The 13,816-nt window shown below is 37.2% G+C and overlaps 1 protein-coding gene across 4 annotated transcripts in view; it reads left to right on the top strand.

The window, feature by feature from the left end:
* Window positions 1–13,816, top strand: part of myo1b (myosin IB) — a 110,120-nt gene that overhangs the window by 49,907 nt on the left and 46,397 nt on the right. For all 4 annotated transcript variants that reach the window (XM_079881744.1, XM_079881745.1, XM_079881746.1 and 1 more), the window contains exons 4-5: window positions 10,901–10,995; window positions 13,618–13,722. In XM_079881744.1, coding sequence (XP_079737870.1) covers window positions 10,901–10,995; window positions 13,618–13,722 — 200 coding nt within the window. The remainder of the gene's footprint in view (window positions 1–10,900; window positions 10,996–13,617; window positions 13,723–13,816) is intronic.

The following is a 13,816-nucleotide window of genomic DNA, read 5'->3' on the forward strand; positions in this document are numbered from 1 at the left end:
CATTTTTAAATTTTAATACAACGAAGATGATCTGTAATGTTGTTTACTGCAAAATCTGTTGTTTAGTACAAATGCACATATTGCCTGGACCATAAAATGTTTAATATTTTTATATTATATTTAAAATGAAAAGAGGCAGGTTTGTGTTTTATATTTTGTTTTTTCATAAATAGGCAAACGTTATGTGCAGTGAATATAATCAATACGCGTTGCCTGAACCACATTTGTGTGGCTATAATGTTTAAGATTTCTTTAAATGAAAACGAAAAGAGTTAGTGTGGTGTTTTATAACATATTTCGTTGCCTAAAATATACACAGAGATAACCGGAGTAGCAGAGCGAGCTGAGTGACGCGCGCTGCGTTAGAAGGTGGGCGGGGTTAGGATTTCCCAAGATTTTCCAAGATGGCGCCGCCCATACCCCCCATAAACGGCTTCAAACCTATTTTTTTACAGTCTATGCTTCAAACCCGTTCTTCAGAAAGTCTATGGGTGACGTCACAGACGCTTTGTCCATATTTATTACAGTCTATGGTGGAGTCCTGGACAAATGCGGAAGTTGTAGTTGTAGCGTCTATCAAGCAACAAACGTTAGCTTGTTTCTTGCAGTCGTTATGGAACACAATTATTCTTTACCGATTGCAGCTGGTTCTGTCGACAAAGCATGCTTAATTTTATATTTTCCAAATGTAGCATTCGGTAATAGTTATGTTTATGTAAGGGAAGTATTATTGCTTTAGATTTGTGTTTAGTTTATTGACATTGTTTATCACGTCTGGTGTTTATGGCCATGTAAATAAATATAGCATGTGTTATACACAAAGATTAATCAGTATTTTGGCAAATGATGTGGGTATGTTCGAATGTACTTTTACAACAATTGTTTAGAACACGTAAAACTGCGCAGCGTTATCACAACAATGAATTCGACATACAGTAACATCTATGATAACCAATTTAGTATTAAACCTTACTTTTCTTGCGGTTAATTCATTTTAATGAAATAAAAGTGTGATGAGGTTCAAGAGTCAGGAAGGAAGAAGACAGGGGTCTGCGTGACTGAGACTCGTACTTTATTAAAATAAAGCAAAACAAACAAAAGTCGTGCACAACGCGCATTCACCGTGGCAACCGCGACGGAACAAAACAGTTAAAAAATGAGAGCTCGAATCCACCGGTTTTCTTTCTCTGCGTCCAATTTTCTCTTCAGTCTCTCTCTCGTTCCAGCGCGCGGCTTATAAGCGGTCTCTCCACGCGGATCACAGCAATAAGACACATTTGTTCGTCATTTGCACTTGACCCGCTCGTCTCTTCTCTCTCCCATTACAGACCGCGCTGAGCCCACTGACCTATACAGAATGTCATAACACGCCCCCCTCGCCACAAAAAGCATGTCATTATAAAAATAGAACTTAGCCTCATCCATGAACATGATTTTTCGATTCCCGTCTGACTGATTTACATCCACGGTGGAGTTTAAAACAACAGTTCCCATCATTCCACGCTCATTCACATCGTCATCAAGCTACGCCGTTTTTTTTCTTCCTTGAGGATGTGCTCTATGAACATCTTCCTTAAATGAGCCATAAAAGCCTGATGTATCAAATATGATACTCAAAAAAACAACAACACTTGCATACTTTTTTAAATGTATTTTCATCAATATTTTATTCTAAAGGTCCAATAATTAAATCCATTTTTTTACAGCGTTATATCATGCTGTTCACAGAAATTACTTATTCATTCCTGTGAGACGTTCTGTAAACTTTCTAGAAACAAGCAGACTTTGAGGTAGTCAGCCACGTTATACTGTGATAAGTTATGACCATTATATAATCATCCTATTGCACCATATAATTTTATTTATTTTGGCTCTCAAAATTTGAAGGTGACCCCTCTCCCAGCATGTTCACAATCCCTCTCCCTCATTTCCTGCCACGGGGTTGGATAAACAAGCTTTGGCTCGTGTGGAACAGCCTCCCCTTGGCCACAGCTAGCTCGTGCCACAATGGCATCGTTTGTCGTCTAGTTGGAGAACGTTTGCCTCCCCAACAGCACTACATCCATTCAGGGTCACGCTTGGATCACATCCCCCTCCCCTCCCATTGAGACATGTCAAGTGATGTATTTTTTTGTGGCATGTTCAACTATTCTTTCTTTGTGTCACCCACTACATTGGCAAATGCCATTTCTAGTTTGGGTATTAGTCAACTTTGAATATTGGAAAGCCGTATTCTCTCCCTGCGCAGTAAGGGTTAATGAATGAGAGAGGATGTTCTCTCTCTGGGGCATCAGGACATCAGAACACCAAAGGTTTGTCCTGGGCCTTTAAAGCATGCTGTTATTTTGCATGGACTTCATTTTAGTTCATCCGTTTTCCTGTGCATCGACAAAAGCCTTCTTATTACTGCCTAGACAGCATTTTAAGGCACCATAGATGTGTTCCCAATTTGAAGGCTGTTCCAAAATGCATCCAAGATAGTTGGCTTTGGCCAAAATCCATGGCAGAAATGTGTATCCTTTACTGAGAAACCAATCACAGAATGCATTGTGAGCAAGATTGCAGAGAAGCCATGTGTCAACTATACTTATTTAGACTTCATTGCTAAAGTTTTTGTGTAAAAATTAATCCATTATAATTATATTAAAACCGCAACATGCATTTGATTCCAACAGGGGTAAATATTTAATTTGTTTAACATTCTAGTAATTCCATACATTTGCGTCATAAACTTCCTTCTCTGATATATCCATTCTGCTCTCTGTTTGCTCTGTTGTCAGTGTTTCTTTGTCTCAAGCACTCCGATACACTGTGTGGTATCGGTTGTTGGTATCGGAGCATTTTAATGAGTACGAATACACAAGCGCAGTATCGGGCCCGGTGCATCCCTTCTCTATAGTATAAATGTTTGTAGTGTGAATGAAATTTGGGTGTACTACATCTACCAATTTGTCATTGTCATGTTGCGCCACTTCATTGCCATTTACAACTTCTCCCCTATGGCCTCATGAGATGGTAAAGTGTCCATCGGATGCTCTCTTCAGAATCCCAGAAGTGGTATGTAGTCCAGGTACTTCTCGCCTACTGTTTTATGAATTCTTAACGAATAATTTGGACATGCTGCTCTCTTCACATACATTCTTGTCATACTATATAGAAGGGAAGTTGGCATATTCAGATGCCAAGTTTATTTTCCAATGAGTTCATTGCAATGCATTCTGGATTATTCATCTGCTTGAGGAAGAATGTAATGCTGCCTTCTGTTTCCCAAAAGAAGGTATAAATGTTCCCTTAAAATACTTCCCACAGAGAGCTCTCTTGGTTGGCCTAAATTTAAGTCTACATAGGTCTCCTCAAAGGACAGATGTAGGACACATGACAGAACATACAGTGTACAGACGTCAGGAAAGCTGAGTCAGTGCAGATAGAGGGAAGCAGTAAAGTCATCCGGTTTTGGGTGACTAAAAACAGACCGACTTGCTACTTCCTGAGCGTGTGAAGGGGATGATGGAAGGGGGATCCCAAGTGTAGGTCTCTATTGTTTCAACACAACATGTGCAAGTACCTTTTGTGATAAAAGCACTCAGCAAATGGAAGATTAGAGTTTGTTTTGTTTTTCCCCCCAAAAAACATAATTACATTGGAGGAGTCTGAAATATCCTTTTTATAAAGTCAATTTTACTTTTAGGTTAAAGTCTTCAGTGTATAGTAGACCTCTCATCTTACACCCAATATCTGTCATGACTTTGGCTGGAGATCAAAAACGCTTTTATTGAACTGTTGAAAGTCACATTGTCTTATTTCATATCTCTCATGGAAAAGCATCACGTCCTGTAGCTGTTTACTCTCTCAGGCTGTGCAATAGCTTCTCCATGTGCATGAAGAGTCGGACACACTAAAGTCTATAAAACAAGAGCTATATTTGTGCATGAAGCAGCTGAGGTGTTCTGCCACCTGGTTGAATGCACTTGTTTTTTTGTTTTGTTTTTTGGGGCTTTCCTTCTCCGGGCTTCTGTGGTCCATTGTTTGTTTCAGTGTAGTCTGTGATCATTCCACCTCAAGTTGGAAAACATTACTTCCGCTGTGGCTCATTCAGAAGGAGATATGGATGTCCTGTTCCAGTGTAGCGAGGTGTCCAGTATGCTGAGCCGCAATTCATTATTTGGCTACAGTGTGTTTTGTCCTGCCCAGAAAACAAAACAAAAAAACATGGATTTAATGGCCCAGTTGCTGTGTGGCATTTCTTGAGTATTTGGCATTTTATTTAATTATTTGTATGTATGTATGTTATAAAATAGTTCAGTTTTTTTACCTTACCTTATGAGTAAAGGTAAAGAACTGTAAATGTTTAACATCGCATTGTATGCAGTTTTACTGTAAAATACTGTCAAATGTATGGCTTTTGCAAGTTAAAACAATTCAGTTGTGTTAAACAAAAATTTCAAAAATGGTCAAAGAACTTTCCAAAAAAGCGCTGTGACATCACATATGATTTTATTTTATATGAATTATTATGTACAGTATAATACATTATAATTTGTAAAATATACAGGCACAAATATGGAAAAATTACCATATTTGTACAGCTATTTTCAGGCAACCAGCTGCTTTTTCTTTTCTTTTTTTCTTTTCTTGTTTTACTAGAACTTAAAGGGATACTTCACCTCTGGGAAGATGAATGTGTATTTAAAATAGGTCATTTAAGTAGAAGAAATGTGAAGAAATTTTTTAATTTGGAGCTTTCTAGAATGAGAAAAGCCAGAAAATGTATTTTTGGCTTATGTGGATGAAAGACAACAACTCCCAGAATGCACTTGCTTCGCTGTCTCAGGAGGCCACGCCTACCGGTAAGAGTGCGCAGTTTAAAACAACAAAGCTAGCCTACGTGATGAGTTTGCAAGGGATTTAGAGATCGTGCAAAATGTCCGGGATTCGGCTTTTGCGTTCTACAGTCGCCATTCATCATGTTTACTGTGGCGAGCAGGACGAGGCTGACGGCCGCGGGAGAACGGCGCGATACCGGTGGTGTCATTACTGAGACGCTCCGGGTCTCGCATCTCTCACGGGGGAGCGGGAATTTTTCTTAGCAATGGTAAAACGCACATCAACCGATCACTTGTTTAGCGTTCATGTAAACACTACATTCAAATTCACCAATCGGAATGAATTCAGTTAGATTGAAACAAAAGGTGTGCATGTAAACAAGGAATAGCGACCGCAGAAAGCAAAAGCTGAATCCCGTACATTTTGAACGATCGGGCCGGACAAGTCCGGGAAAAGGAGGATGGTTACTTACTCAGCTTTCTCCTACTATTCAGCTTTCTCCACAGAACAAGAGCCTGCTAGCTTAGCTTCCAAAGAAAGACGGCTGACACTGTGTACATTCTGTGAGTGAGATCCCACCCTGTATGGGCGGGCTGAAAACATGCGGAACAACGCCATCTACTGGCTGTAGTCTTTAGCCTCTGGCCAGAAAATCCTCCGATGACGCAAAATGACGATTTTTGCGTCATCGGAGGATTTTTTCCAGACAAAAAATACATAAATCTCTCCTCTCAGGGGGATATGAGGGTGGAAAGCATGGTAATTCGAAAATACTACAGGTTTTCTACTAATACAAAGCTTAATGCTAAATCCTGAAGTAACCCTTTAACTATTTTCTTGACACCTTTGAAAGAAGTTTATTGAATGTCTGCATTCTTCTTGCTAATCGTTAAATGAATGGCTCTTTATAAGTCAGTTATTTTGAAGTGAATTGGTCAAAAAGATCAGACAATCAGACTTGAACTTGATTTAAAGTAGTGGTGGGCCGTTATCGGCGTTAACGTGCTGCGTTAACGTGAGACTCGGGCGATAAAAAAAATATCGCCGTTAATCTATTCTCAAAGTTGGGTTGGGATACTTGATATTTTAGCGCGGATTCGATTCGGTGTTCGGTACGCATTTTCAAACCGAACGGTTCGTTGGACCATTTTTCCTGCCGACCAAAATTTCGTTATTTCAAATGTAGGCGGGTAAGAGACGCTGGCGCGACCACAACGTTGTCCGACATCAAATGGCAAACGTAATGCAAGCGGAACGAAACTGAGCTACTCGTTATTGTGTGGTTGACGGACCGTTGTTTATCAGTTTAGACCAAAGCAGCGCGAGCCGATCTTGATCAAGAGATCCAGTAAATAAATTATTTGAATTCGCTACTTAAGTAATAACATCACTGCGAGATCTAGTGAGAAACATTCACATTTCTCCATTATTAACGGATCAAACAGTGCATAAGCCAGGAAGAAACATTGTGCCATGAATGAACTATCCAGTGTCCACAGATCTGCAACATTTACCATGGATTTACTGTAGTAAAACTAACTGCAACCATGGAAGTTTGGCAGGAATAGTAGGCTATAATGCTTTCAAGTAACATTACGTTGGTTTTATTTTGACATTATGAATAAAATTGCTGCCCTCAAATGTTAATCTGAACTAAAAATAGACCTTTGTTTATAACTACTACAATATTAGGCTACATTTCATTTTTTCCAAGGAGCTGTTTTGTTTTATATGCTCATCAAAGTAAAAAAAAATGTAAAAAAAAATCATACTTTATTATGTTAAGTTTTAATAAAAAATAAAAAAATCTCTGGCATTTCTTCACAAGTTCTTTTAAATGTCACTTTGTATTTAAGAAACACGTGCCCTTTAGTCATTATTTGGGTAGCACACACATATTCTGAATGCCTTCGGCAGAATTCAAATGAGCCATTTTAATCTAGATTAATTCCAAGATTACAGTGAGATTAATCTAGATTAAAAAAATTAATCTGTGCCCACCACTAATTTAAAGTTATTGGTTTGAATCTAACGTCTCACTTACTGAATTCAGTCTGTCCACTTGGCAACATAAAACTAATAAAAATAAACTAAGAACTGTAACATTCAAAATAGAGTTTTGGAATAATTAGATAAAAAATAAAATCAATAAAAAAAAAAGATTTGTTATAATAAAAAAACAAATTGTTACCAAAAATATAGTTTTCTCAATATTAAAGAATTAAGTGGTGGTGTTCAGAACCAATATGTCATTTAGATGTGACAGTATCATACAGTGTAAATGAATCACTTCTACAGAAAAGCTCTGTACATTAACTGCATTAATGTCGGCTGTATTTTGGGTGTTCCTGTCCTTATGATCAGTTTTCCCTTATATGTAGGACTACGGGTGGTAGAAACCTACTATTTTCTGCCATGTGCCTCATGTTGCGGATTTGGGCCTTACCACGGCATTAAGCCAAGCTGAAATTACTGTTCAATCTCCTGTAGGCCATGTGCTAAAGGACATCCCTCCTCCATTCATCATGAAGCTCTCATTCATCTCATGGTCAGATGTGGATGCTCCAAGCCCACAAATTTCATCTCACCAAGTCTTATATCAGTCAGAGTGATGCAAGACACTACTTCTCTACATTCTATACTCTAGAAATATCTCTCTCTTGTAGACTTAGCAAACTGACCCCTCTATCCTAACCTTGTGAAAATCACACAGAGAAATTTAACTGCAGATTTTCTCACTTTACTCTCAATTTCCTCTCTCTCCGCACATGGTGTGGCTCCAGGCAGGGCGTGAAGACATTTCGAAGAACATCTAATGATTCCTTGGCCTTTGAATGCAAACCAAAACTCAATTTTAGCTCACAGTTCAGGACAAGTACCACATACGCGTCTCCTCCCTTTTGTCATTGGAAGAGTGCTTATCTTTTTTGTTGCTCTTAGTAGACTGACTGAGGAATCCTGAAGGGTCCATTCATCTTCAGATTTAAGGCATTCATATTCACGTTGACCCACCTCCACTTAAAGAGGTTTTGCAGTGCCTAAAGCATCCCGTTGGTCCAGATCTGCCACTTTGGCAAATTTACTTCAATGGGACCCTGACCCCTCCCATGTTCCTCTGTCAGGGTTTGGGTAATTGAATTATGCTTCTCTTTTGTTTGGGCCATGTCGAGCGTTTTGGCCACCCCACAATGCTCAAACATCTGCTCTCTAGGCTGTGCACGTTTCTGGATTGATGTAATGCCCCGTGCCATTTCTGGCTCTCCTACTCTTCACTTTTCTACTCCCAGACCTCCGCCCAGAGCCCAAACCAGCATCAGATGGACTCCATATTTTTGGGTTTAGTTCTCGGTGCAATTTTTTGGAGTGTCAGTCTGTTCAGTACATTCAAGATTTTGGGTGTATCTTATATTTTGTTACTTTATATTATATTTGTTCTACTGTTTTTTATTTGCATAGTAAATATAATCAATAAATGAATTTGAGGAAAAGATTCATTGTGATGCATTGAGAATCATTTTATACTCAAATATAATCGTGAAGCAAGTGAAGATTTACAGCTCTAGTGACTACCAATAGGAGTTTGTATGAAATAGTTGGTTATTGCAGTCAAGTAAAAACACTTCTAATTTATACATTACTGATTTGGAACACTCTACATATGCAGTAACTTTGTGTGCCGTACAAATATCACTATTGTTGCGAAACCTACAGGAGACTCTCACTTGATTTCAGTAGAGTTTAGCTTTAGCATGCTGCTAATCTAACAATAAAGTTCTCCAAAAATAAAAATACTTGGGTAAAATAATCGATAGAACTATTTTTATCTATACTTTTTGGTATTGAATTGTTTATAATGGAGCCTGCTTATAATCCACACAATTTCACATGAGAAGAGATGTTTCCCCAATTGTAGTTTGCATCAGATTCATATTTAAGCTTTGAATACATGAATTTGCAGCCTTGACCAATATAAAGATGCTTTGTTTGGAAGCGACCTCTGAGTAAGTGGTGCTTCATGCATCGTTACACTATTGATAAAGGAAATTTACCTTCTTTGCCCACAAAATTTGTTAACATGACAGTGCCTTTTGGATTTGACTATAGTAATGCATCATAGAAGGCAGCATAATCATCCTCGACACTATTGGAACAGCCTAAGATGCCTAAAAATGTTGTCTATGTAGGCAACTTGAAAGATTTTGAAGTCAAAGTATTGCAAATATGGTTGTTGTTTGCATGGTATCTTAACATTTTATTTACTTGCATTATTTACCCTTTTTTATGAGTTGAATAAGTACTGACATTTTAGGGCAAACCAGTGAAATTCTCAAATGTTTTAATGTATGGCATGCCACATCAGATAAGGCAGTTTTGTCATGGTCATTAAGAACATGCATATAAATTAAGTATGCATATAAATTAAGTATGCATATAAATTAAGTATTACATCAATTCCATTTAACCCTGGAACTCCTTATCAATGCTCTGGAGTTTTTGTACACTATGATTTTATGTATACCACTATAGCTTCTCGTGAACCTGATGAATCCAGACTTAGAGGAGGGGAAATACATGCAGCATTTCCCTCACAATCAGACCTATTATTAGTAGTGGTTTTGGAAAATTCCTGAGTAATGATTGTTGAGAAGCACAGACTGGGAGGAAACTGGGAGGTAGAATAAAATGGGTTGAAATTAGCACTGTTTTAGGCCAATTTATTTAGAGCTGGTCACTTAGACTGGAGAGTGTCAGTCAGTAATGGACGTGTTTACGCCTAGTGTCTACAGCAGCCAAAAACCCACTCATACAAATGTGAACTGACAAGACTGCTGCTGTTGTCTTTTCCTCTTCAAACAAATCACTTACAATTACATCACTGTTACAGAGCTTGCTGGGTTATAGGATAATATGACCCACTTTTCTATTGTTTATCACCCTGGAATTTATGTAGAATTAATCTAATTGCATATATTAATTAAGAAGATATATCCTGTTTGTTTTCTATCAGGAAATCAATGTAATTGGTCTGAGCAATTTTCTCAAGTGCTGTCAACTGGTGATGCATCCATCATTAAAAAGAAAATTTGATGCAAAGCAAAATGATTCAACAGACTGCTGGAGGGTTGTGACCAAACATGGATCACAGGTCTGTTGTGGTAGAGTTGTTGTGCACGGCAGAATAAAAATTAGGGGAATGGTTCACCCCAAAATTAAAATTCTGTCATCATTTACTCATCCTCAATTTGTTTCAAACCTGTATGAATTTCTTTCTTCTGCTAAACATAAAATATGATATTTTGAAGAATGTAGGTAACCAGACAGTTGATGCACCCCATTGACTTCCATAGTAGAAAAAAAAAAAATACTATGGAAGTCAATGGGGTCCATCAACTGTTTAGTTACCGACATTCTTCAAAATATATTTTGTGTTCAGCAGAAGAAATAAATTCATACTGGTTTGAAACAAATTGAGGGTGAGTAAATGATGACAGAATTTTCATTTTTAAGTGAACTATCTCTTTAATCATATACAGTGTTTAGTATGGCTTGAGAACAATGTGTGTTGTGCAGTGAATTATTGGATGCAGAGATTACTATTTTTATAGCTATTTAATTTATAATGTGTATGCAGTATTATCAAGATGAAGACATTTCAAAGTTATAATTGCAAGGATTTTATTTGTGTACTTATGTTTGAATAGCAATTTTGGTACTGTCTTGTGTCGCCACTTGTTGTCCCATGTAAAATCTGGGTCCTAAATTCCACTACCCTAATCCATTTGAAAATAAATGTGACCTAGTGTTGTCCAGGTTTTAAACATGAATCCCTGGCGTGTGGCCATCACTGGCAATTTCCACCTCTAAGCCATGCACTGCATGTCCTCTTATTGGAACATATCACAAAGTGTTCTCGATTTAGGATTGGTATGTTAATAATAGGTCTAGATGGTTGAAGTAAATTGCTGATATGATACAGATTCAGCAGAGCACTGAAGACAGGTGCCTAATTGCAAATGCAAGCTTTGCTTTGCTGTTCAATTAACTCTTAAGGCCTTAATATTCTCTCTCTTTTCAGTTATGCTCTGGCAGATGAGGCCTACCGGTCCCTGCGGGATCAAGATAAAGACCAGTGTATTCTCATCACTGGAGAGAGCGGAGCAGGAAAGACGGGTAAGACCACTGAAAATACTTACACTTGAATCAAGCTAATCGGTAACAAACTAGATAAAAAAAAGTTTGTTGAGACAACATTTTAGGTTGTCTGACCAGAAAGCTTGAAGAAGTTTTAAAAGCTTTGAAAGGTTTTCAGTTTGAAATAATCTGAAGTGGTTTAAAAGCATAAAGTTTGATGGGTTTAAAGGCAGTACAGTCTATCGGATGGATGGATGGATGGATGGATGGATGGATGGATGGATGGATGGATGGATGGATGGATGGATGGATGGATGGATGGATGGATGGATGGATGGATGGATGGATGGATGGATGGATCAGTTTGAAAAGATATAGCACAGTCAGAACAGTCTGAAGGTCTAGTCTGAGTTTGGTAGTTCTAGCTTGAAAAGTCTAGGAGGAGTTGGAGTTGAAAAATTTAGCCTCAGAAGAAGAATAGTATCTATAAGTTTAAATAGCATTTCAGTAAGTTGACTCTCTCAAGACAACTGAATAACAGTAGTGATGCTGCTAACTTTACATTTTTTTCCAGTATTGTGATACTAAATACTTTCTTTATATAGGATTTTGTAACTATGTGATGTCATTTCCTGTTCCCTCATGCTCATTCTTTTAATCCACTCATTCCTAAATTATCTCCAATTCATATTTAACAATGCCGTCAAAGGATGATTCACCCATAAATGCACTGTTGCTAACTTGCTCCTATTACATTTTACAGTAGTTCCATTGCATTTGCTTTGTGGGATAAGTAGAGAGTAAACTGTATTTTATAGATTCTGGATGGATCAACAGTAAAATTGTTATGCAATGACTATTCTGCCATCTAAAGTAATATCTTGGATTAAATTGGTTTAGAGGACTTACTCTTCTTGTGTCAAACTGTTCATCTGGTGTTGGGAAACAGATCAAGATATACAAATGGGTAACAGGTGCTGTGTTCCTTATAATTTATGATCCAATCATAAATGTATTTGACGCTTTAATTTGGCTCCCATTCAGTGTTTACATATGGATACCATCTCATATTCTCCCTTTTGAGACATCACATAATTTTTCTTTGTGTTTAGAATGGCAAATTGTTTAGAAGTTCTGTGTAATAAAGTTGTGCCTGCCTATCCATCTTTAAAAAATAAATATTTGCCTTACAGAAAATAAAGATGATCGAGCAGTTAATGACTTGCTCAACATGCATATTATATCAATAAAAAAATAATAATAATAATGGTAAAATAAAATAAAATACACACTTTTATTGTAGTTTTTGTATTGCAAGTGTTACAAGCAGGTGTAGTATAGTGCTCTTTTGACTGAACCTTTGCTTGTTCTTTTAATGTCATCTCAACTCTGTCATGTTCATTTGAAAGAAGTTGTCTTATTTTACAAAACCACAGCTGTTTAGTAGTGCATAGCTGGACTCTTGTTTTAAAATGACCATCTTACTCTGCCAACCATTCCAGGATGTCCAACAGTTAAGGCAATGAGATAAATGAGGATTGTGGTAATCCACGCACTTCATACTACAGAGCAAGGGCTGATGAAAAACATTGACTGTTAGTCAAGGTGACTGTTAATTTCAAAATGCTCTTCTATACTAATGAAAATCTACCACAGCTCAGAGTCCAATTTAATAAATTAAATTGGACTCTTCTATTCCATATTCAGGATCCATGCTTAAGCTATATGAAATAGGAGTTATGGTGTTATTTTCTATCTGCTTGATTATCACTCTATCTCTATATATTAGATTTGATCAAAATGTTTCATAGTTTAAGTCCTGTGAATTGAGCAGAGTCCAAAAATAGCTGTAAATCTCTAAAACATAAGTGGGCGTCCTTCCCTTCAGAAAACATTTCATATCATCACTTCTGTGTGTAAGTCACTACTCTCATAGGTCCAGACATGGGAAAGTCATTAAGTGTTGAACAAGATAAATCTTAAACAGCCATTTGTGCCAAGTAGATTTAAATAATTTCATGTAAAAACTAAAACAGTTTTAAACAAATAGTTTAAAATAATTTGCGCATTTTTTTTTTTTTTTTTTTTTTTTACGAAATGAACTAAAGGAAGTCTAATTTAACATTTTCATTTATACGCACCAATTTAATAATATGCAGCAATATTTGACTAGATATATTTGATTATATTTGTTAAGGCACACTGGGACTTCCATTGACATTTTTGAATGATGATGCAAACAAATCAGTGAATAAGTTTTAAATAGAATCATTTAAACCAATATTTTTAACTGAATTACAGAAATAAATCTGACTTGATGATATGAATCTAACAAACTATATCTATATAGTGATCATATCTATATATGATTTTTATTATTATTAATTTTTATGTAAGGCAAACTGGACAATGATGCACAAGCATTCCCCTATATTTGAGTTGGTCTGTCATCTCTTTATAATTAATAGCACCAGCTCAATGGAATGTTGGAAGACTCTTTAAACAGTTGATCTCATGGTTGGCTTTTAAAGGAATGGGGGAGTTTGAATGGGAAAGGCGTTTTCTCCCTGTAGGATGAGTTGATGTAAAGGGGATTTTTGGAGGTGAGGTCTTGTCTCAAAGATGACCCCTGACCTCATTCTTCTGTGGTCTGTTTTTCAGAGGCCAGTAAGTTTGTGATGTCATATGTGGCAGCAGTGTGTGGGAAGGGCCAGGAGGTGAACAAAGTGAAGGAGCAGCTGCTTCAGTCCAATCCTGTGCTTGAGGGTGAGTTTTCCGTTTCTTTTGATTTTGTACCAGTTGTCACACCTGTAGGATGTTCAGGTCCCTTGTCCTTTTAAACATACATTGGATGTTCTGG

Source organism: Squalius cephalus, assembly GCF_949319135.1.
Source record: "Squalius cephalus genome assembly, chromosome: 9".
Lineage (NCBI taxonomy): Eukaryota > Metazoa > Chordata > Actinopteri > Cypriniformes > Leuciscidae > Squalius > Squalius cephalus.